The sequence below is a fragment of the Ischnura elegans genome, chromosome 8 (genome assembly GCF_921293095.1).
Source record: "Ischnura elegans chromosome 8, ioIscEleg1.1, whole genome shotgun sequence".
NCBI classification, from domain to species: Eukaryota; Metazoa; Arthropoda; class Insecta; order Odonata; family Coenagrionidae; genus Ischnura; species Ischnura elegans.
In genome coordinates this window covers 115372124-115398240 of record NC_060253.1, presented here as the reverse complement: position 1 = coordinate 115398240, position 26117 = coordinate 115372124, and the positions used below count along the sequence as shown (strand labels likewise).

The 26117-nt window shown below is 40.1% G+C and overlaps 1 protein-coding gene across 3 annotated transcripts in view; it reads right to left on the bottom strand.

Annotated features, from left to right (window-relative positions):
* Positions 1–26117, bottom strand: part of LOC124163549 (transmembrane and coiled-coil domains protein 2) — a 410710-nt gene that overhangs the window by 266439 nt on the left and 118154 nt on the right. The window contains exon 2 of one of the 3 annotated variants that reach the window (XM_046540530.1): positions 19356–19541. In XM_046540530.1, the coding sequence (XP_046396486.1) occupies positions 19356–19507 (152 nt within the window). In that variant the 5' untranslated portion in view covers positions 19508–19541. Of the gene's footprint in view, positions 1–19355; positions 19542–26117 lie in introns of those variants that run through there. The other 2 variants (XM_046540532.1, XM_046540528.1) reach the window with 2 other exon arrangements.

Here is a 26117-nt window from a genome sequence, read left to right as displayed (position 1 = left end):
AGAAATGTACCGCCATGCATTTGCTCAGATTAACTTTGAGTCCCCACTCTTGGCTCAACAAATGAACGTTGTTTAAGTCATATGATAGAATTTCATAGTCAGAGTGATCACTAATTTCGCGATAGATGACAGCGTCGTCAGCAAATAAACGTATTTTACTGCTAATGCGGGAGCAGAGATCATTAATGTATATAATGAACAACAGGGGGCCGATTACGCTTCCTTGTGGAACACCTGATGTAACGTTTACAACATCGGAGCTAATTCCGTCAAGAACAAATTTTACCAATTAATGCCTTAATAAAATGCCATTTTCTGCAAAAAGTTACTCCAAATGTCACCGCATTACAGTAAAATATTTAACCGGTATACTTACTTAGGGATTTACAACTGCTAGCAAGCTTACTTTGGGAAACTTGCTCATGGTATAAAATATATAATGATAGCTTGGTCAAATCCACAGTGTTGATTGATTGGTAAAGATGTCGCAGACGACCTCTGGGGCAATAAATATTAAAAATAGGTGTAAGTGAAGCGGGAACCATAGTTGCCAGAGGCATGTCTAAAATTTTATAGCAGTAGTATAATGGGAAAGATAAAATTTCTTCTATTGTTACCATATTTTTAGGTATCTTTTTTCATAAGGAAATTGATGATTGAAAATTGCTATTGAGCCTTTTAAACTTGAAATTTTGGTCATTGAAGTGTAATAACACTGATGAATACCATTAACAAATACTTTCATTGCTAATAGGGTGGTTTGCTTCATCCAAGAAAACGAAAAGCATTGATTGGGATTCGTTACCAACTATTAGTGTATTCATAATATACAAATTATTTGGTTTTAGAAATACCGGTTTAGACGAATGGCAATGGTCAATTTTATCCTCATTTGAAAAAGGCCAGATTGGCGCCCATGCGATGCCACTCCACGTGACGTCACAGGGACTTAGCTTCTATACGAGTAGATAGCAGTTTTACATCGTCTGAGATTACCAATGCATGCATGAGGCACAGAGCTCAGGGAAACATCTCTTCATAATCACCTATTAAAACTGCCTATCGTCGGAGAGTTTCCTTCGTTTGATAGGACCCTTCCATATTTAATATTAATAATCCTTATTTAAGCCAAGCGCTACCTGCTAGCTGGGTACTTTACGTTACCGGCATGCTCGGCAGCAAGCACCCTGCGTCGTAGTGGCGTTCATAGCCTCGCACCCAGGAGGCCTCACACAGCAACAGCCAGACGTCACACGGGCTTTTCCAAGCATTCATACTTAGCCGTCGCGTTTTCGCGCGTTCGCTTTTCATTTAATCGCTAAAAATAGATATCGTCATTTAAAAATCTAAAAGCGTGAAATATGTGCTCCAGGAGTAATAATCTTTCCATTTAGGCAATATTAATTAGAAGATTTTTCAGCTCTTCTGGAATTTTTTTTACTTTACGAGGAAGGCCATACGACAGGAAATATAAGTATCTGATGTAAGCAGAAGCCTACAGCAATGGTGATAGCTTGTGGCAATTCTAGAAACTTCCGGAAATTCGATTTTAAAAACAAAATCGAAAGTTGATAAAACGGAAATCGTTTCTAAATTAGAATTCCCAGTCCCCATTCTCTCCCCGCCGCCCGTGACGGTCTTATCCAGGAAGTTCATTAAGTTTGTATCCTTTATTTGACGTAATCTATAACGATTTCTTATGCTGCATAATCTACACGTTGCTTTAGTTTAGCCAATGCAGGCGAACGTCCAATCGCATGCTTTCATGTTTGTGGCGAGAGAACGAGAAGGAGGACAACGAAAGGCCTTAGATCCTCCCATTCCGCTGAAGCTCTTTGATTTGCAGCAGAATGAACTTGAGGGAAGTAGGCAATGGGGCTGCTTCTAGGCTACTAAAGGATGTTACATTGACCACACCTCGGAGGCAAGAAAGACCCTTGCCAAGTGGAGAAAATGCAACCCCGAGTCTTAAATGATGTCAGACGAAGAGGCCCTCTCACTAAGTATGTAATTGTGTCCATGCAGCTCAAAAAAATTCAGTAAAGGGTCTTCGAAAATCTGTGAAATCCACGGACATAATCTTTATCCCAATTATGAAAGAGTGAGGCGAGCGTAGGATTCAATTTACCCGTGTAAAATTATTGTACCAGATGCTATATATAAAGTTACCCTCCAAAGTCTTCTAGGTAATGAAGAAAGATTTGATGCTTTCCCGGCGAATGATGTGAGTAAACTTCTCTCGGGTTTCCCACCGGGTTAAAGGCTTCATAATGGCCGACATTTCGAGCTCCGACTCGGCGCTCATCATCAGGGCTACTGGATGCTGTGATGCGGGAATGGGCCTGCTTATATGCTGCCCTTCTCCGGTCAGGTTCCTCGGGATTGGCTGGTAGTTTCCCGCCTGGTGGTGTTGACTCCGGATTGGTCTGTCCGTCGTATCGTCCTTTCCCTGTATTCGGTCAGTTTTTTCAGAACGGGTTTCCAAGTGCTGCTAAGGGAATACCCTGAATCGCGATTAAAGTTCTTCCTATCCAATTTAATTTCGATGGCCTCTTTGGTGAGACGGTCCCAAAAACTTTTGGCATGACAAAGTATCTCTGTTTTTTCAAATTGAATTTTATGGGCGTGTTCGACACCATGCTCGGCAATGGCAGATTTTTGTAGCTGACCAAGCCTCAGATGCCGCTTATGTTCTTTAAGCCTGGTTTCGATGGTGCGGCCAGTTTCTCCAATGTATGCCCTACCGCACAAAGTGCTAATTGCTGTATTTTAGTTGGAAAAAAAGTGTCAATTTAATTTTTTTAGTTTAATTATAGTTTGTTCAGAAAAATGTTTCTGAAAATTAGAGCTTTTATCAGAAGCGCAGTTTATTACGAATAATTACTGTGATACATACTTAGGAGATTTAAATCAATAGTTTAAATTGAGCGCAAGGCATAATTTTAAAATAATTGTTTTTCTATTAAAAATATATTCTCCGATGTAAGGTAGTATGCCTTCCGAAACTTTTACAGCTAGCAGGAGACCATACTAATAACAAGGTAGACGGGCTCCGCACTTCAACAGTATATACTATAAAACGACACTTGTCGGCATGCCTTAAAATACATGTAGGTATGGGAGGTTAGGAAGAGGAGGCCATGGATCATCGACGGCTCTTGCCTAGAAAGAGAGTATGTTTGCTAAAAAAGAGTCCGTTTTTTGCCCTGGTAGGGCAGTAACTCGGCAAAATCTATAGGGAATGACCATAAAATATTATATTTTTCGAATTTTGACCCTCCCCCCCCCTAAATTGCATTTGAGCGAGGGTCAGGGGTTCACGTCCAGGTCTCAAAGTTTTCATGCCTTATTTTTGATCGGTCCCACAACTTTTTTTCATTGGGCCAGATGGATTTGAAAAAAATCGATTTTTGCGATCCGCCCTTATGTATATACATCTTATGGGTATGTGTGTTTATTTTGTATTAAATTTGAGTGTATTGTTTGCTTCGAACGTAAAGCACACAAAGTATATACTGGTTATGAGGAATGTTATGCTCTGAATTGTAGATTTCGAATTTTTCGAAAATAAATTTTATTGGTATTTCAAACATAGCTCCTTTATGTTTGACGATAAAAAGTTCATCTAAAGAGTATTTTGTAGGGTTTTTAAGAACAACGAGGTTATGTGAATTAAATTTCTTTCAAATCCTTAATTTTGAAAGGGGAGGGGTTTAAAGGGTTTTAATAAGGTGGAGCTCCCTTGTAAATAGAGGTTTTAAGCATCAATATCTCACCAAATATTTATTGTACAGAAATTTCAAGCAAACCAAATATTGGAAAATAAAGAAGCTCCAATTCATTACTCCTTCATTTTTTTCATATCTCCAGTTTTTTTGGAGTTATTTTGAAAAAAAGAGCATTTTTAACGAAATTGTAGAAAATGGCTTTCCACTTTTACCTCCATTTTTTTCAAAATTGAGAATTGTATATTAACCAAACTTCTAGGATCAATTAACAATACTTATATAAAGAGAACTTCTGAAGGGCATTGATCAATTTTAATTAATGTGGTAATAAGGAGTTGTCTTCACTGATTTTTTCGTAGAAAAAAGTAGGGACTGATCTTATTTTTAATCATAACTCGCTCAAATTTCTTGATAAAAAATTTTTTCCTCACAATAAGAAAGTTTTTTTTTTATAATTTTAAACAGATTGCATAAGTTTTCCTCGAAAAATACAGTTTTCCTGCTATTTGGTATTGAATCATTCAAATTTAGCGTTTGACAAACAAAAGATAACCATCAACAAGTAGCCGGTCCGAATCGGACATAAAGGAAAAATAAAATAGGATTTTTCTTTAATTTTTTACAAGCTACAGTTTTGTAACTGAAAATTTCCTGATAAAATTAAACTTTTCAAGTAATTTGCCAATAACCGATTAAAATCGTTGATTTTTCCGTCAAAAAAGTGTTAGTTTCAATCGTGAATAACTCAAAAAATATTTATTTGACAAAAAAATGAAACGAACATTTTATTCTTAGAATTTGCTTTTCTATCGATTCCTTTGGTCAAAATATAATTAAAAATTTCAACCCCCGAGATGGGGTGGAAACCACCCCCAGGGTAAAAGCGCCCGTCGGCATGATATAGATTTTGATGCTTGGTATATCCCCTACTTATTGTGAACATTTCAAGAAAATCGATTCAGTTTGAAAAAATTGCAAGCCAAAATGCTTCATTTCCATTTCTAATGAACACGTGCAAAATTTTCCATTCTGCAAATTGTACTTTCCCAAAATATGACGTCTACGTGATTGGCTCGCTCATTTCTAGCCGAGTAGGTACTCAGCATCAGTGTCTCTCCAGTATTTATTCCTTGTTGAAGTGTGTGCAGAAGGACTTTCACAGTGTAGTTGCCAAGTAATGAATTCCAAGAAAGAGACTCGCCAAGATTTACATACCTCGTGTGATCTTGGTATCAAATCCCAGTATGACCTATCATCAAATCATGAATTTGGATGTAATTATTGCGTGATATGGTAATCGACAATCATTATAGTGCCATGTACTATAGGGCGGATCGGAAAAGTCGATTTTTTTCAAATCAATCTGGCCCAATGAAAAAAAGTTGTGGGACCGATCAAAAATAAGGCCTGAAAATGTTGAGACCTGTACGTGAACCCCTGACCCTCGCTCAAATGCAATTTAGGGGGGGAGGGTCAAAATTCGAAAAATATAATATTTTATGGTCATTCCCTATAGATTTTGCAGAGTTCCTGCCTTTAAGGTCAAAAATTTCGTGCATTTTGACGTATCTGCCACCGTTTAGTCACAAAATGCCTAATTTGAGTCCGCGTCCGCGATGAACATATTCCAACGCTCACGCAGCGTCACCGATAGAAGAGCGGCAGGCCGATCCCCCCCCCCCCTTCCCGCTCGCCTCTCTCTCCCCTCCCACGCCCCGAATACAGCAGAATTCATCCTCCGTGTGCTGCTAGGAGGGCACTCATCTTTGTACATATAAATCGGCGGATGATTGAAGGTAGAAAAGAATGCGTAGTGAGAAGACATGTCCCTATTTTGCCGTCTCGTCGGCGTTTAACAAATCGACGTTTCCAACTTCTCCTTTTCTGGTGCTTCTTACCATCTAGTTACGGTAGATACTCATGTTGTAACTAGAAGAAAGCTAAAAGAATTAGTTAAGATTGGTGTAGTAAAAGCAATTACCTAATTAATATCAAAATAAATTGGTGATGTGTATGCACTGGATTACGTTGATGGACAACCAAGGAAAACAGATCTAAATAATGTATTGATAGTAGAAAATTTAAAGTGCAACTTGATTTCTATTTCTAGGCTAGAATGAAAGGGGTTCCAAGTTATTATTGAGTAAGGTTCATGTACTATTAGTAAAAATCACGCTGTTGTAACAGTGGGATGGAGAGAGTCCAATATGTATAAGTTGGAGTTAAAAGAATTATCGGTTAAGATGCGTTTGGTGGGACCATGGAGCAGGTACTCCCAGGATGGGCGTGGTAAACCCTCCGAAGGGTCGCTAATCCCCAAGGTGCGTGCCTATTATACGCACCTTGGCTAATCCCGAACCCTTTCCTCGCCGAGCTCCTTCGCTGGCCTGTCTTCGACCCTCGGAGCGGGGGGACTCCCTCCCGAAAAGTGACCGCTCTGACTGCAATTTTAAAATCAATCAATCAATCCAATCATCAAAAAATGATTGTTTGCATCGTACTCCTGCCAATCGTGAAATCACGTAAGTCTTTGAACCGTGTTTCTGAGATGAAAAATAACGATTTTGTTTACTTTGCTAAAAACGTGGCTGCGAACCTCCGGAAAATGGCAACAGCGCACATTTAGCTAGAATCGAAAAAAAGCCTCGCCAAAACCTCAAAAACGATTTTTTAGCTAATCTGAAAGGTAAAATTAATAAATATTGCTACAGTGAACAGCAGTTACGACATGCGCAATATAATCACACGTGGGAACGAGAGCCTATGTCTCTTGGATTCTTGCTCGTGATCACCCTTGAGCCTCCTTGTTTTGGTAAAAGATGCTCTTCGTTAGGTAAACGATGAAACGGGTATGAGTATTCCAAAGCCATCACCATTATGCCACCGACCGAACATACAGTCTTCATCGCTCCACGCACAAATGCCATTGCAAATACATGTATTTTACTCTGCTTTCCAAGCATGGTCTGGATGGTGTGTAGAGTGTCGGGTATTGCTTTCTCCCCCGTGGATCCGGGCTCTAATCCCGGCAGTTGCAGACATTTTTCGAAGACCCTGCTTGAATGGTTGGAGAAGGACACTTCGAGCGCAACACTCAGTCCGTGGGATCGTTCTCCTATCGCATAGATCAGGCAAGTTCCGACGCCTTCGCGTTTCTCGCCTCCATTCTCGGCCTCGCCCCGCCTAAGGCACCGATGTCCTCAGCTGAGGAGGCGCACTTTCCGCTTGAACACGCGACGATGTGTTCTGGACTGTATTATACCTCTGGCCTGAGGCTAAAATTCATGGTAATTAAGATTCTGATTCGAGTGAGAGAGAGATGTCTTAAATACCTAAAAGTAAGTGGAAGACGAGTCTACTTTACTATAATAACGGCATATAAATTTCACAAGTCAGCATGTCCGCCTTATTTGTTAAACAAATTCGTCTTTAAAAGGAATGTGCAACGACGTGACACAAGAACTCATCTTACCGATCTATTGATTCCACTCCATTATTTATCAACATTTATAGGACTGAAGAGTCGACGAAAATAAATGTTTATTACTATTTTAAATACTATGAAATGATATTTCTCTGAGAACCACGGTTTTCAAATGGCAATCATCTCAAAAGGAAAAAGGATCAAATTGATTGGCGACGTTGGTGCAACGATTCCGTATTTTTCTACTGAAAGGTTATATTTTCGGCTAAACTTTATTTGTAGAATTTTTCTTTGGCTGTGTCCAAAGCAAAATTTAATCCCCGAGAGAAAATTTCGGTTAAGCGATACTGATGGCAACGCTGAAATGAAAATTTCGATGCACATCCACAGTGTGATATTCAATTCACAACCTTTTTGGGAAAAAAGACAAGGAGATTATCCACTATCGTCGGTAGAATCGCTCGTACCGAGAGTTGTCCATAGGACCCGCTATCGACAATCGTCGGTAACATGTACAGAATTCCGCCCCAGCATTTTGACTCTTTGATTTGATGGTCATCGGGTAGAGTGCACCAGTGCACCATTTAATTTTTTTCTTCCAGAACGCGAAACTGTTGAGCAGAAAAAGAAACCGCTTGACTTGTGCAGCGGAAAATCGCACAGCTGAATATCAATATTCCAAAGACACTGCTTATATGGAGGAAAAGAAAGCGTTAAAGGCATGGGCTCTCTCTCCCTGATAAGGACGATTGCGCGATCTGGGAATGGGCAGGTGCGTCATCTCAAACAATAGCACATGCAATCGGCCAGCACGAAATAGCAACAGATACACTCTAGAGACGCGCTTCTTAAGAGCTAGCTCATGTTGAAAGGCATTCTTGTTTGCCCTGAAGTGCAACTACTGCTGGGCTGACTTTCTGGGGCAATCTTGACGTAATGCATGTTTCCTCAAGGAGGTTGTAAATGATGTACTTACAACCTCCCCTGAATCACACGGTCCATTCCCTCTCCATTCATGGGTTTCTACTCTCAAAGCACCATAATCAGCAGTCTATCCAAGGACATGCTTCACGTAACTTTCCACTCATTTCTCCGATGCTGAATTCTTCCCTTCAGCCAGTAGCATTTCAGAGTAACTACGCCTAGGATAGGGCTGCGATGACCGTTGATGAATAGTTGTTTGAGAGCCGAAAGCATCGCTCCTCATTGAAAGAGGTCATCCCTGCAAATAATGCTCGAATCAATCCATCGATGGCACCTCCTTATCGATTGCCACACCGCCTAATCCACATTGCAGCTGCTTCACTGGGCTCCAACACACGCGTCTCTCAGGAATATTACGCAGTGCCGGGACTAGACACTTTAGGTGATAACTTTACGGGAGTCACCCGCAATGCACAAACTGTGCGAAAAATCCACAGAGAAAAAAATCATTCGCCTTGACCGGAATTCGAACCCGGGTCCCTCGATTTCCGGCCGAGTGTTTTACCCGGTTAAGCTGCCGAGGCGTCGATCGCCCGCGTGGAAATCTGTGGACTATACCGGGCATGGCGGTATGCAATGGTGAGCATATGATGAATGCCGAGAGCAGTCCAAATCGTTCGCACGGCGCCACAGCCGCAGAGCAAAGGCCGAACTTTGACCGGCGGTCGCTCTCGAAGAATTTAAGTATACCGGGAGTAGCCACTTCAGGTGATAACTTTACCAGAGTCACCCGCAATGCACAAATTGTGCGAAAATTGCTCTGTGGCGATTTGGACTACTCGCGGCATTCATCATATGCTCAGCATTGCATACCACTTTGTCCGGTATAGTCCACAGATTTCCACGCGGGAGAACGACGCACAGTGGGCGAAAATCGGAAAAAGCCGGACAAAATTACAAAATGGCTTTTTTTGACTTAAAAACTTGAAACTTCGCAGGTATACTAAAAATGATTGAAATTTATGGATATGTACTTCATTTGACATAGATCCCACCCGTCACTGAGATAGAGAGGCTCAAACGTGGACAAATTTCCATAAAAACGCCCGTCTTCAATTTTCTCTGAAAATCTTACCAAGCAAGTAGATGGTGAAGTTATGGGTGGATTCTTGCGGAATAAAAAACCACATAATCTGTTGGCATAGGATTTTTTAATTTGATTTTCCGTAATATTAAAGAATATCATCGATAAATTGTTACCGTGCAGTTACAAAGTGGCGGACACTGTTTTTCGACAAAGTTCTACATTTAGGTAGAGTTTCAAATGGGTTTTCGGCAAAGTCACGCGGAGTAACTCAGATATGAGTAACTCAGCAATGAGAGCATTCTTTGAAGATTTCTTCAGGTGCTTATGCCGTTATCTTTGAAATAAGTTTGCGTCGCCGGAAATTACATCGATTTTTCGATCGCGCGGCAGGGTTCGTCTCCGCGCGTCGGGAGTTTGATTAGCCGCGACGCGGTGAGGTTATTGAAGTTTTATGGGTTGTAACACTCAGCATTCACCGTTTTTATGTTTTGCTTCAAGACACCGATTCTCAAATGGTCTATGGTGAAGACGTTGGAGGTTTTTCAGCCGAGGTAAGTGCACGTTTCATTGAAGTTCATTTCGTGTTCTTTGGATACGATCGAAGACCATGCTTCTATTAAAAGCGTTCAAATCTCGAAAACGTGAGTTGTTTTCCTGGGACTCATTCAAAATGACCTACCAGAAAGACACCAGCTGAGACTTATACCTTCTTTACTCTCCGATCCCTGACCCCGATCAACCGCGCCCACTAGAACACAACCAATCCCCGTCAACCGTTTTTCCTCCCTCCATCTTTACCCTCTGCTATGCACCCTTCCTTCTACCCTCACTTTCCCTCCTCTTCTCACTTGAGAAAGATGGGCAGCGTCCCATCGAAAATTTGTAAGAAACAACCTTTCCCCGTAAGTTCCCTACTTTTACTTTTATTTTTCATTTATCTACATCGCTAAATTTTTCTATGTGCCCACCCTAGGGCAAGAAGAAGTTCATCTATATTATATATAACACTACTTCATTCATTCACACGACGCCTTAAGCGCAAACATACATATAAATTCATAGGTAAGGAAAGAAAGGGATAGGGACATGTAATAGAAAAAGGACGAGGACAACGGTGCTCTGGTAGATGGAAAAAGCCAGAAATCAGAGGGTTTAAATGCGGCCTTACTAGGACTCGAACCCAGAACCTCCTGGTTGCCGGCCAGGTGCTCTACCAGTTGCGCTACCAGGACGCTTAGATTTACCATGATTTCGGCGGGAGTTTATACACAGTAAACTAACTTTGCTTTGGCCCACAAGAGTAACCAATAGATGGCACTGGGGCAGCTCACCACTCACCAACAGAAGGAATGGACGAGGACACAATGATGAAATGAAAGATACACACTCACACGATAGCAGGATAGAGACAGGAACATGCGTTTCGGGGCACGCTATGTATATATTACTTTTGAAGGACACCACAGGTGATATAAATCTCCTTGTCTCCTTCCCGACGAAGACCCAAAGGGGTCGAAAATTTGAAACTAACGTGTGAGTTCTCTTTTATTTGTGTCTATGTTTTTTTGTGGCCTATCATGGCATTTATTTATATATATATATGTATCCAAGGTCCATGCATTGGACTCGAGGATGGTGCTGCAAGTGTGACGAGAGTCCTGATGAGGAGATCAGTGGGTGAGAAATCGGCCGGCGTTTAAAAATGCAAGGACGACAAAGAGACAATGCGCGCCGAAAGGGAGGAGCGCGATGGAGAATAAAAATAAATGGCACAAGGACGCACGACAAACACTTCCCGGGAAGAGAGCAGCAGCCTCTATTCATAAATAGCCACGGATATTCCACGCAAACACACGAAAACATGCATCTCTTCCTTCTCCGGCAACGAGCACACTACGTGTCACACCAAATACCCTACACGGAAAAAAATATTTTTGAAATTCGTGCAAATGCCCATTTGCTGGTTCAGAATTTGCCGACAGTACAATGTTATTAGAAAAAAACGTAGCAAATAATTTGTTATCCCGGCTAAATGTCACTGGTAACCAGTGGAACGTCATGTTTTCTCTCGAATCTGTGAATCTAGCAAATGAAGCCGTCGGAGCCAACAAAGCAAATTTGTAAGCCATCGTAGCAATTGTCTGTTATTTATTGTTGTTAGCGACAAGTGTAGTTATTTCTTTTCATCTGCAGTACACCGTTTGGAAGGATGATGTAATTTATTATCGACTTTCAATAGCCAAAAAAGGCACACAACATGTGCTCACACAATCGAGGGTTACGATTTAATAATTAATACCCAGTGCAATTCCTTGCTTGTTTACTTGAAGCATCCAGAGCGATACGCAGTGGATAAAGGTGAGCGGAAGTCTCGCGGAGGGGGTAGTTCTGGAGATGGGGGCTTAGGGAGTGGATGGTGTGCAAAAGAACAAATTACAAACCAGGCATAGTTGTTGTAGGTACTTGGTGCTGAAGAATTGTGCCCAAAGTTTGCTGAGCTTAGATTTATATTGACAGATAGGATTTTCTCAGTTTCGTTTGTGCTGAACGAAGAAACCTGTGATTGAGTGAACATGCTAGATTATTTACTCAAATGGGTTGGCTTTCCTGAATGTTGACCTCTACCATTGTATCATACACGATGGCAAATGGAGAAAAATATGAGTTGTTAAGGTACACTAGATTAATGTAGGTAACTATTTCACGTAAATGCTTGTAGTAGAAATGAAAGTGCAGGATATGCAAGATCCCGAGAAATATTTTATCACGATGTTGCTTATGAATTTATCTCTTGATACATTCCACATTTTGTAGCTACTTTTGGTTAAAGGCCTATTTGTTAACATTATGTTTGCATAGGCACCAGAGTAGTGACCTGAGCCAGAGAGAGACTCCTCTGCCATTCATCTATTGTGCATTTTTTTCAAGTTTCTGTCACAAAATGGCAGACATTAGACGGTTTATGTTACAAATAAATGGTGAATTACTATAAAACCAGGCGGTGTATTATTTATAACGAAAACCCATTAAGTATTCAGCAGAAACTTCGTCTTCGGTACCGATATTTTGCTGCAGTACGAAATAACAGCGCAACAATATCACTTGTTACGATTGCAAATTACGTTTTGCAAATTGCAAAAACAAGCAACTTGACACCGAAGTAACAAACGAATTAGCTTCCTCAGCAAATCTAACATCTTGCGGAGAAAATCGGAACTGTAACCGGAGCCAATGTGGTTACACTGGCAAAAAATGGATTTTGCTCGATTAGTGGATTCAAGGTAGCAGAGGCCATTTGTTAACGCTACAATGAGTTTTGCTGTCGGTATATTGACAAAAGATTTTTGCTGCGATAACAAAGGGTAGGTAAATATGTACAACAAAACATTTTTTTCTGTGTACCACCAATCCACAACACACAGCTTGACATATAATGGAATAACTAGCCCACGAACATCCGTTCGATGGCCAATGTCATTACATTTAACTGGGATATTTAATCTGTGACTTCCAACACAAAGGATATTAGAACTTTTTTCCGATTTTTGACATCGTATTCTCAACCTTACACGCCGTGCTATGGCATTGAATTAATATTTTTCTGACAAGTTACCGGTTAAAAATAGTCATTTCAAAAGTTTGATTTTGCTATTTTAGTTTCACTACTCCCATCGCATTCACTACGCCACAAATTATGCGAAAGGGTTATTCCATTTTAAAAATTAGCGGACTCAAGGTTTTCAGACGCAGGGTGTATCAGGAGGAATCCACAATACTTGAGGAGGTTTTAAGCATTTTTGTCCATAAGCATAGGGGTCGCAATCACCACTGCTGTGCGAGACTCTCGCCTAGGTGGTCGTGACTTTCATTTATTCGTTGGGACAGTGCTTGAGTGTGGGGGTCGAGTCTACCGTCAAAATGATGCGCCGCTGCAAATTTATATCTGGACTACAGTGCATGCCATCATAATGATGAATAATATGTCATTTCAAAGGTAATTTTATTCTCAATAGGGTAGTTTCCTTCATCAAAGAAAACGAAAGGCATTGATTTCGATTCGTTACCCACCATTAGTGAATTCATAATATACAAATTATTTGGTTTTAGAAATACCGGTTTAGACGAATGGCAATGGTCAATTCTATCCTCATTTGAAAAAGGCCAGATTGGCGCCCATGCGATGCCACTCCACGTGACGTCATAGGGACATAGTTTCTACACGAGTAGATAGGAGTTTTACATCGTCTGAGATTACCAATGCATGCATGAAGCACAGAGCTCAGGGAAATATCTCTTGATAATCACCTATTAAAACTGCCTCAGGTCGGGAAGTTTTCTTCGTTTGATAAGGTATTAATAATCCTTATTTAAGCCAAGCGCTACCAGCTAGCAGGGTACTCTGCTACCTGCTAGCATCCTGCGTCGTATCAGCGCTCAAAACCTCGCCCCAAGGTCACCTCACTTGCGGCAGCGGGAACCAGACCGACGTCACACGCAGTTTTCCCATCATTCATACTTAGCCGTCGCGTTTTCGCGCGCTTGAAAATATTCACTTTTAAATTTATCGCGAAAAATAGATACCGTCCTTTAAAAATCTAAAAGCGTGAAATACGTACTCCAGGAGTAATAATCTTTCGACTTAGGCAATAAAAAAATAATAGGAAACCACCCTATTCTGATTTACTTTTTGCTTCGAAGTATTTTAATGCCTCTACTATGATTTTTCAAACCACTAACAACACGCTCAAAACTCTGAAAATAATGACAGAGTTACGTCTTGATTGGTCGAATACTTATTCAAATTACGTTATTCTCAAAGAAATTTTCAAGCAATTAGCTGCGAATGCGATGGTGAGAAAAAGGCTTCTAAGAGACCTGATTAACCCATTATTATATATTAGTACTCCGTAAACTGGTCTACCATTAATGGACCCAACGCTATTCTCGTTACAATGAGTTGTTTAGCCATCCCTTGCTCAGTACTTTTTCAAATCTTTTTGCAACCCAAAGCATATTGAGTGACGTATAATTCTTCCCAGAGATACAGAACCAAGTGCTCGAATGACGCTAACAAATACATATCGTCTTCTATCACTTCTGAGTTTCAACTTTAGGAATGATACAAAACGTAAACGTACTGAAAGCGACGGAGTTTCTATTGATACGCCTATTTTTCTTTAAATATGGTTGGAAATGCGCCTTGATTGAAATTACTCTTTTTTTAAATTTTGTGCAAGCAATTAATTTTTAAATCGATTGAGTTGCGACATTAAATGCGATATGTTATTGTATACCGCCCTTGAGCCCACTAGGACTAGACTAATATCAGCAGCCGGAAGCATCATGAAAGCTTCGACGCAGGCGCTCCACTGAAGCTCTGCTCTGCCCATGAGAAGGCAATGATGGCGATGATCTAAAAGATAAACACTATACATATATAGTCTCGTTGCTCCCGAGTAACCTCATAGTAGTTTTTTCCTCGAAGCGAAAGGAGCTTCCTTACTTCTCCAGATCCTTATCCTTCCCCTCCCGCCCCTTCCATTTTCGACTGAGGCGACGCTTGCGGTGGCTCCTCGCGCTATAAAACCGTTAGAAGGGTACCTAATTTCAAATCGCGGTCAACTCCATGAATTAAAAATCGACCTAACTCAATGCGTCTTTTCCCGTTTCCCATTTGGCCAAGTGAGCGCTATATTTCTCAATGTACTCTGAAGCAGTATTGTATGGGTAGTGGAATCTCAAAGTGCTGTATTTAAAACCTTTTTCATTGTAAACGGGTCCTAATAATTTTTCGTGACAGATCAATCGCTGAGAGAAATTTCTCAACGAAAGTGACCATTGAATTTATCGAGTCATTTGATCGAAGGGAGCGATCAACCTCGGCGGGGGTACGCTTCCAATGATTTTACCTGTGAACCAACAATTGACAGGCATTGCTAATAAATGGATATCACTTGAAATTACTCAAAGCACACTTGGATTTCCCTGGAAACAATTGGCAGTGAGACACTGAGCGAAGCGATCATTCAATACACCCTCCATTTGAAGTAAAATAATTCATAGATGGAAAACACTCCCAACAATGTGCCACGTCTTCTCGGGTTTTCCACCGGTTTAAATGGTCGTACATCACCATGACTACGCCAATGCGGCGATGGCGTGAAGATGAGACGTGTGGTAGGACGATAGCCACGAAGATTAAGGAGGCATTAATTCTCCTTTTAATTAATTAATTAATTAATTCAATGCTCGGGACAAGACGGAACTGCGGTCGAACATCACGAGGGACCAGGGCAGGCACGATTTCACCCGACCCGAAAAAAAAACACCAGAAAAAGCCCACGGGTTTTAGACAAAGAGTGGGTTCTTTTCAAATATTTAGATTGCAATCAATTGCATTAAATTAAGGCCTAAGTTAGCTGTTAGACTTCATTGTCTGCATTGAAAGCAGAATTTGAACGGCTTAGTGACTGGTAATAAATGCATATGAATCGCTAACTGTAGAAAGGAATCATGGCCAATTTTTCTTTCTTTTTCTTTAAATAGTTGCTTGGTGCAAGACTCAACGTTTCCTACTCAAAGTAAACATGTCCGCTGGATGATATTAGAGTGGCCTGTTTCTTTTTTAGTAGGAAACATTGAGTCTTGCACCTAGTAACAATTTAAAGTAAAAAAATCGTCCAACTTGAATATAATGCCTTTCTGCAATTAGCGATCCATAAATTGAATAAATGTGTAATATAAATACGGCCACTTAAGCTCGTCAGCCAGTCGGACGTTAGCCAAAAATGTGTAAGACAGAAAGAAGCTCCTGTCAGAGGCCATATTCAAATGGGTCAGCCAACCACGGTTTCCACATCCCGTTGGGACTTCTGTTCTCGTCAAGCCGCCCACTTACCAGTAGAGAGCGGCTGACCCGTCGTCTGGTGAAAAAGTCGTTTCGTTGAATGGCGAGAGTTTTGTCTGTGCACTATACTAATAAGTGTTCAGCATTCTGGTAAATTGATTTTTTATTTAAATTAGCCCCAAATCCAATAGTCTCATTATTTACTTGTAACATACAACATAGACCATTTACGTACCCAATATATATTCAATACATGTCGAACTAATCTAGAAAATGGGTTACTTGAGCTTACTTCAAAAGTTGTTACAATAGCTGCTTAAGAAGATAAATCATGAAATGGCATATAGGGCCAACAATAATGCATCGCAATTAACATAGAAAATGATACCTCACTCACTTCTATTAAATTCACTCAAACACGCTGATGACGAGTCGCCCACTGAAATTTTGGTGATGCACGACGACTTAAACCGGTGGAAATGCAGAGAACACTTCCCTCCCAAAAATGATGAAGCCCCTCTTTATCAAAATGACTCCATTGATGAATGGATTAATCAACAAAATATGGTACAGTAACTTCTTACCATCAAGTTACATCATAGATCAATTGATGAATGAGGTACATGAAACAATATCAGAATCACACATAAGCCACTAGAAAAAAAATTAACGCAGTAAAAGAGAAACAACGAGCCCATGACATAAGTACGTCAAGGACTTAAGGTAACATTTGTTCACACAAAACCATTTATATGTTTTATATATTAAACATATTCTCTCGAAACGTTCCACATCTTTAAAGAGAGAATTGATACCGTGAGAAATCAAGAAGAGGAAGATTTTAAAAAATTAAAAAACCTCTGCAATAATTAATCAGCCAATTACTTCCTCCGCATCAAACGTCAACGAACTTGAAACTTCAGAGAATCATTTCATATTTTGCAAAAAAGGCTATATTATCTCGCCATGAATTTCAGGAATACTCCAACGCATTAAGATTAGCATGTGTGAAGAGTTCTCGCGATCGCCACCGACTGCATCACAGCCGACGTTTCTACGTCCGTCTCGGCCATCTTCCTCACGGCTGAGAAGTGAGAACTCTTCACGCAGTCAATTCGCCGGAAAAGCGCTAAATCTTTCTTAAGATTAGCTTGCTTTCAATTATCCTCCTCAGGTATTTTAACAAAACTCACCAGCGCAGTAAGTAATAATGCTAATATCATTCTAAAGTTAATCAACCATATCTTCGATTTACCTGGCTGAACTTTTGACTTCGTTTGCGAAAGATCGCCCAGAAATGCTAAAATATTCCGCGAACTATTTCCCAATATTGAAAAACGGCCGAGCAATTATCAATGTGAAAGAAGGAGCACATAGCACTCTCTCCACATTTTTAATGCCTTGTTTAATTCATCAAGCCAAAGAAAAAATATTTTTGAATCACACTGCAAGAAAACATTACGAGCAAAATTTCACGAGCGGGTTAAATAAAAAAACGTCAAACGTGGCTAATCAAAGAAAATTACCAATTTCTAAAGCTTTTAGCATGCCAAATGTAAAACTGCACACCAAAAGATACCGCAGGATCATGTCATTCCAACTTCAAGCATCGCACGAGGACGACTGCCCTCCCCATAACGACACGCTCCTCCAATCGACACACGCTTCTCCAATAGATACACGCTTCTACAATAGATACACACTTCCCCATTACATATATGCTGCCGCAAAAAACTATGTAGAATTTTAGTTTTTCCCGGCTTACGGTTTGATGGAAAAACGGATAAAGGAGCATGAAAGATGCATATGTTTTCTTAACCAATTGAAGTCGGCTGTCCTAAAGCATTGCTTGGACCACGTCATAGAATGGATTTAAAAAATACGAAGGTTCTGTGCCGCGCGAATGATTATAGCGATCGCATTGTACAGAAGGAGATTGAAGTTAATCTATAGTAGAATAGCATAAAAGGAAACAAGGCTTCCTACTAAGCAGTAAGTGGAATATCATAACTAATCACTTTATGCGTAAACAACAAACAGGGTAACCAAGGCTATAAAAAAATCAATAAACAATCAATACCGTTTGGAATTAGGCTCCAGATTCTACCCCTGAAGACGACGGCGGTCTCAGCCATTGAAAAGTTGGGAGCAATTACCCACAACCACACCCAGTGGGAAACCCGAGATAATATTCATTAAAAAAAAGCAACGCCGCCTCATCTTAGTTTCGCTGTTGTTCTCTCCGGCTCCGAGGAACTTCAACTGTACAACTCCAGCAACTGCGCAACACGATGGCAGTTCGCAATTTTCGAAAGCGCCAGCAATCGAGGCAAATTGATTCCAAGTTCATTTCAAGGGCAGTGGCCTCATGAATGACACGTTTTGAACTACCTGCAACAGAGGAGACAACTAGCGGTCATCGCCGCATTAAAGAAACGAGCGTCGAAATTCCGATAGTGCTAAAATACCGTAGTCGTGTTGATTTTGAATGATCCGTGATTTTGAACCGAACCCCTCATGCAACAGAAGTATACGAGAAATGTCCCAAACTCCCTATCTACCTCTCTAGGGTAAAGAAAGAAGCTTATTGGCTGTTTGCTCGCCGTTTGTTTTGGTTCGTTCCATCGCAAACAGTAGTTGTTCGTAACGAACAGAACTTTTAGTGGGAAATTTTCCGTTCAAAGTAATGTTGATCGTTGGGGTAATGTTATAAAATTGAGAAACCTGATTAACAGTACGACTTTTAACCAGTGTTTCCGAAGTTAACACTCAATGTCCAACGACATGTCTCTTGATGTAAGAATATCGGCGAAGTAGTAACTTAATGTCTTCTTCTGAATGGTAAGGAAAACTTCGTGAGGGAGAGCAAAATAAATTATCCTTCGCAAATATTTCTAAATCATTCATATTCCTCGCAGTCTTTTTTCTCTATAATCTATTTAATTTATTTAATCTAACAGTAAAAATACTCTAGCAAGTGGATTACAATCGGGTAAGCCTAAGAGATCTACTTTGAAAAGTATATTTATTTTTTGCCGTCGGTCGGTTTTTTGTCCTTAGGTAAATGAAACCCGAAAGTGTAATGGAGACCGCGCGCATTATTTTGTTTACATGGCTCTTCGAAGGAAATTAATACAGAGGCAGCAAATAAAATCTCTGGGCTCAAGTGCACAACGGTCATTCTCGCCTAGATGATGGAGAAGCAGATGGGCGACGGGAGAAGCGTCCTCGCTATGGGCGAAGGCAGCCACCGGGCACCTCCAATAGTCACAGCGCACCCTCAAAATACGAACTATGAGTGAACAAGCAGCAGCAACGAGAGAATGCAACGCGCGCAGTACTCACCCATGCGATGCGTTGGGTGTGTGGGAAGCAGCAGCAGCCGCAGCAGCAGGGGCGGTGGGGGGCGATGCGGCGAGGGGCAGGGGTCGGGCGGGGGAGGCGCTTCTGCTGGACGACTTGCTGCTGCCGGACAGCGCCACCTGCAGGCTATCCATCGCCACGCACCATCGCACCAACCACGCTCCTCACCTGCGCACCCAACGGAAAACAACATCAGGGACGTGATTTATTGCCATGCCATTTCGCCTCGGCATTATTCCAATGGCACTCACTCATTTCAGAGTTAAACGTCTAGTAACACAGGTCTCATTTAAAGTTATGATTCCACTCCATTCAACACATTGAAACATAACGCAGGCCTCGCCAATTTTTCTTTCACCACCTCATGGCTTATAATAAAAATAAGGGACCCGCCATATTGTGAATTTTGAGAATAAACAATAGACCTAAGGAGAGGAATGTTGAAGCAGGGAGCCGAGCGCGAGGGACATATAGATATAACCGCCGTCGGAGTGTACATCTACATAGTACCCCGTGAGCCACCTCTAGGGTGTTTGGCAGGTGGTGATCAATCACCAGCATGCAGCATGCAATTGGACTCCCACATGCGCACCACACGGTCCAAAAAAACGTCACGTATACTAATAAATAATACTACATATGCTATTAAAAACAATAATAAAATTAAAAAATATGCATTAAGTTTATAAAGTAAGTATATATAGAGAGCTCACCACACGTACAAAAATCGTATACGTTTTTGGTGTAGTTCTAGAGCGATTAACCAGATGTCACTAGAAGAATTTTGGCAATTTTTTTAATTTGCTCGTTCCACAAGTCTAAAAATATATTCTGAAGCAGAAAGGGTTGCTACGTTTAGAGAAGACATTAATTATTCGATTTTGTTTATAACAATTGTTATAAAAAATATTTTCTCGAATGTCGGCTAGTTACTTGACTTTTCCGAGTTTATATTCCTAATCCATTTTCCGGCAGACGGTTCTTAGTATAAAGTTGAAACTTGCAGGATATGTTCATAGCACATTTTTTTCCACACTAGTAAACTTTAATTTGTTCATAACTCAGTTTCAACGTTGTTATGTGTGTTTATATATCTTTCGGACGAAAAATTTGGAATTTTGCAGGGTAAAAATCAATCGCCTGCTAACTTTCGTATCTTACGATATAGGTCCATATATGCTGCGTATGAAATTTGGACAAAACTATAAATTTATTTTTGGTGAAAGAGTTGTAACTTTATCTCAATTACAAAGGGAGTTATGCATTTTTAATGGCCGCACCTCGTCAGGCTTTCCTCACTGGCCTGGGTCTACGCAGAAAGCTCCCGCCTCCTAAGGAGTTCGTTTTGCCATCAGATAGGTTGGCGAGGCGAGGGTTTTGTTTTGACGAGGAAGAGATTTTCCGTGAGGGAAGATCTTTTCGCTTCAAGAGACAATATAAATCTTATTGATGGTCATCGCATCGTTGAACGATCAACATATCGAATGAAATACATTTCGCGTAGTGTGCTTCAGAATTTCAGATAGGAAATACCTCACTTTGGTGAAGTGTAAATGCTATTTACAACACCAAGTGCCGGAATATTACAATAAAAAGGGAATGCGAGATTGGATCTCAACACTGAACAACAATGCACTGTTTGCCTTTCGCTAACGGTCATAGCCTCTTCACCACAGTTGGTAACTAAAGCTTAAAAGTATTTGGTAATGAATTCTTAAGCGCACAGCTTCAAACGAACACAAAGAGGTATGGATCAGCAGTAGCATTTTTGGGAATAGGGGTGGTCGGTGACCTTGATTTGTTTGCTCGATAGCGGGATGAGTAATGGCCCATTCTGTTACCACGTCGAAAATGGAAAGGTTTCTTTCGGCTGTACCAGTTTTCTACTTCAGGTCTTACGTATGGGGCCGGGGATCATCTAATGCATGTTTTTGTCTTTCCTTGAGACCTTATTCTGATCATAGTTGTGATAATCGTCGTCTCGTCAATAACAAGACGCATTGTCCGTTGAGGAAAGTTTTGTTTTAAGCGTTAGCATTTAGTTGAGGTTCTTAAAAGTAAAACAAATAGCGGCTGGAATTGGGCCCGGGTTCACTCAGTGCTTAAATTCTTGCCTCATTATATGAATGAATACCTTCTCCCAGGGGCCGAAAAACTAAATATCCAAAGATACATTTTACGCGGTGAGCATTTATATAGCAATAACGAATGGAGTATTTTGGCATATTCTAATTGTAAGTTGCTGCGGCACTAGAAAAATATGGCCATTCAAAACTATCCGCCCTCCCCTTTTTCGGAATTAAACCTCCTATTATGCAGTTTTGCGTATCGAAACTGCAAGCAAAATTTGTTTCGTAGGCCTCATGGGGAATCTTAATTTGTAGGCTAAAATATGTTATCGCGTTAGAATCTTGAGTTATCCATTCATTAATTGTTATAAAACATTTGATTCTATGTATATTAGATATTGATTGCTTTTCGTACACATTTTAACAGTCCAAAACCTATATTTTGTCTTTGATAACAAGTTATTCATTTAAATACAGATTTTCAACACTAATACAGGATTTGTTATAATCATGCAACATAAAGTAGGTTCGAAGATTTTCGCGGCGTTGATCAGATTATCTCTGCATTCTCTTCGGGTTTCCACCGCGTCCGTTGGCTTTTGTCGAAACTGTTCTCGCCAAAAGGCAACGGACGCAGTGGAAACCCGAAGAGAAGGCAGAGATCATGCAACATAAAGTTTTAAGTCAAAACTTCGAACTGCAACCGACCTGTTGACGAGCCTTTCCGGAGGTACTTCCTCTGAGTGGCTGAAATGTCATCTATCAATGATTTTCCCGAGGTGTAACACTCATTTTCCTCCATTGTTGGGGACTTATGTCCCAACGAGTAAAAACTAGTGATGTGTTTATAGAAGGTTAAAAAACTTCCATCTGATGTAAAAACATTTCGACGGAGTCGACGTACAAGTAGCCCTCCGGTGCGAGAATGTAGGAAAATAAAATTGTGAAATATATATAATTATATTACCTTTGCTAATCCAAGTACATCTCACCGTATGAAAGTTAATCACAACAAAGTTGATTTTGATCAATCAATTAGAAGGTAAACGAAGAAGATTTTATTATTTCCAAAGCAGAAAAAAGGAACAGTGTGCTAATCCGTAATAAGGTCTCATGCATCGCCAAATGTGATGATGTGTTGGAGGATACCTCATTCGTGATTCTCCCCCGTGATCCAACGGATAGATTCCAAAAAAGTGTTAAAAAAGCTTTATCTTCCTGCTGTAATTTTATAAATTAGCCCCTAAATTAAATATCATCTTTAGGCAATTGCCTGGTTTTTCACCAAAATATAATATTAATAGCCCCATTATTTTGCCACAGAAACTTCAACACCTCATACGTCACCATCCAACTCCAAGCTAGTTTCATTTGACCTAAAAAATCTATTTACTTCTGTACCTGTACAAACAACTTTGTTACTTATTGAGAGACCACAATATTAAAATCAGTGTGTCTTGTGAACTTCATTGTCTAATAGAACAGAGTGCCAGCCAAAATTATATTTTGTACAATAAGAATATTTATCACCAAACAGACGGCCTTGCGATGTGGTATTCCCTTTTACCTGTAATAGCCGAAATATTTACGGACAATTCAAAACGCCAATTATTTTATTCGGGCATTCTATCTCATCTAACATCTTCTGGTACCGCTAGGTATGTTGACTACATCATTTGCCGCTGGACCGGAATTGTCAGACAATTAGATAATTTTCTGAATCTTTTAAATCCTCGACATCCTAATATTACCTTCGTAGCAGAAATAGAATCCAAAAAGCACCTAAACTTTCTCGATCTCTCCATATCCATAGTTGATGACAAACATGAATTTGGTTTATACAGAAACCCTTGTTATGGTGATACAATCATTCCGAGTTACTGATGCCATCCGACCTCCCAAAAGTTATCCTCCTTCCATTCTATGTTACATAGATTGGTCAATATACCTTTAAATGCAGTCAACTTCAATTGTGAACTTTCCACAATGAAATCAATTGCAATTTCAAATGGCTACAGCTTTAATACTTAAACTAAAATCCTTCAGAGAAAGTTGAAAACGCGAGCTATTTCACAGCTTTGCTCCCTTCCCCCATCACAGAGAATTCTAAAATTTGGTGCCGGTCATTTTTTGTGGGAGACCTTTCCAACAGGCTTGCAAACAAATTCCCCAAAAATAAATTCAATGCTTCTTTTTACAACCCTTGCACTCTCGGTGAAGTTCTGTGTCGTAACAAAGACAAAATAGAACCCATCCATCAATCCGGCATTTACAAAGTTAATTGTGAATCATGCCACTTGAGTTTCATTGGTCGAACAGCCAGAAGTTTTATTATGAGAATGAAAGAACATAGAAGGTGCAGGAAACTGGGATGAAACGTCACTTATCGCCAAACATTTGGTACATACTTTTCATTCTTGTCATTTTCAACCAGAATTTTCTCCACCCCTTCAGTAACGGCACAAGGCTTGATGTTTTAGAGCAGTTTGAAATAGTACAAATTTATACAAATATTCTTATTAGATATTAGATGTTCCCGTGGACATACCCCGTTAAGACGGTCTAAGGCTCCGCTACGCGGTGTCATAAAACGTCCGTTTTCGCAGTAAAATCCTTAGGGTGAGGGATCGGAGAGTAAAGAAGGTATTAGTCTCAGCTGGTATCTTTCTGGTAGGTATTAGTATGATTTCCGGGAAAACAAGTCACTTTTTCGAAGTGTGAACGCTTTTAATAGAAGCATGGTCTTCGATCGTATCCAAAGAAAACGAAATGAACTTCAATGAAACGTGCACTCACCTCGGCTAAAATACTTCCACTGTCTTCACCACAGACCATTTGAGAATCGGTGTCTTGAATAAAAACATAAAAACGGTGAATGCTGAGCGTTAAAACCCATACAATTTCAATAACATTACCGCGTCGCGGCTAATCCAACTCCCGACGCGCGCAGACGAACCCTGCCGCACGATCGATAAATCAATGTAATTTTCGGCGTCGCAAACTTATTTCCAAGATAACGGCATAAACACCTAAAAAAAATCTTCAAAGAATGCTCTCATATAAGTTACTTTGCGTGGCTTTGCCGAATCATTTGAAACTCTACCTCAATGTAGAACTTTGTCGCAAAACAGTGTCCGCCATTTTGTAACTGCACGGTAAGAATTGATCGATGATATTCTTAAAGATTACGGAAAATTAAAGAAAGAAAACCATGCCAACAGATTATGTGGTTTTTTATTCTGCATGAATCCACCTACAACTTCACCTTCTACTTACTTTGGAAGATTTTCAGAGAAAATTGAAGACGGGCGTTTTTATGGAACGTTGCTCACGTTTAAGCCTGGGTGTCTCAGAATCGGGTAGGATCTTTGTAAAATTAAGTGCATATCCTTAAATTTCAATTAGTTTTGAGTATACCTGCGAAGTTTCAAGTTTATAACTCAAAAAAAGTCATTTTGTAATTTTGTCCTGCTTTTTCCGATTTCCGCCCACTGTGCGATATCCAACGGTCAAATTTGAATCAAAATATTTGCATCAAAATTTGATGCAACTAACGCGCACCCTATCCCACGGTCAAAATTTCATCCAACTGGCTTTTGGTACTATCATTTGTACAAAACACCGTTTTGTCCAAATGGATAGGGCAGGTTCTAAATTTTCATCCAATAGGATGAAACCAACCATTCACTGGGCCCTTGACAAAAAAGCATCGCCAAGCGCTGACACAGAGGCCACATAGGTAAAGCCGGTGTCCCACGGTCAAATTTGCATCAAAATATTTGTCCAAAAATTTTGATGCAAATTGCAAATATTTTGATGCAACTGGACGGGGGTGTCCCACGATGCATATCATTTGGACGAAAATGAAAAGGAAAAAGACGATATTTATGTAAACAAATTTGGAAGCTTATGGAAGTGAAGGATTCTGTCTTTTTTAGCAGGCGAAATTGTCTGAACAGGCCTCTTGAACATTAAAGAGGCGAAACAAAGAAAACAGAAGGAATGCTGAACTTGGCCTTGGCTGGAAAGGGGGTATGAAAGCGTTGGAATAAGCATGCTAAACATGATGGAGAAGGAGTCAGTCGCCGATGTTCCCGTATATTATCGATAATAATTGACGATAAGTGAGGATATTTGCATGTCCCTTATTAGCAAGGCTGAGGGCAGAATAAAACGGCAGGATACAAACGTGAGGCAGTTTATTCCCGCGGTGAAAATATTATTAATAATTAGATGGATATTGTGGTTGAGAAGATGTTATGAATAGTGCTGTAAACGTGCATTTAAATCAAATTTTTCCTCTCCTAATCTAGCAGTTGCTAAAGACCAATTTTTGCTCATTTTTACTTTTAGGGCCACACCAGGCGATGAAATAGACGATCACGAACGTATGTATATATATATTCGGAATAATGTTTTGTGAATTCACTTCGCGGTATGGTGACATTATAAATTCAAAACTAAACCATTTAGTATTCAATACAGTACTAATGAAAAAACTCAACCGGTTTCGATATTTTCAGGTATTTATCTAGAGGTTTACGATAACTCTAATGACCTGAAAAGAAGGAAACCGGTTGGGTTTTTAATGCATACTGTGTGGAATACAACAAAGTTTGCAAATGAGCATTATAATTAATAAAATATATATTATGGACACAAAAATAAATTTTGT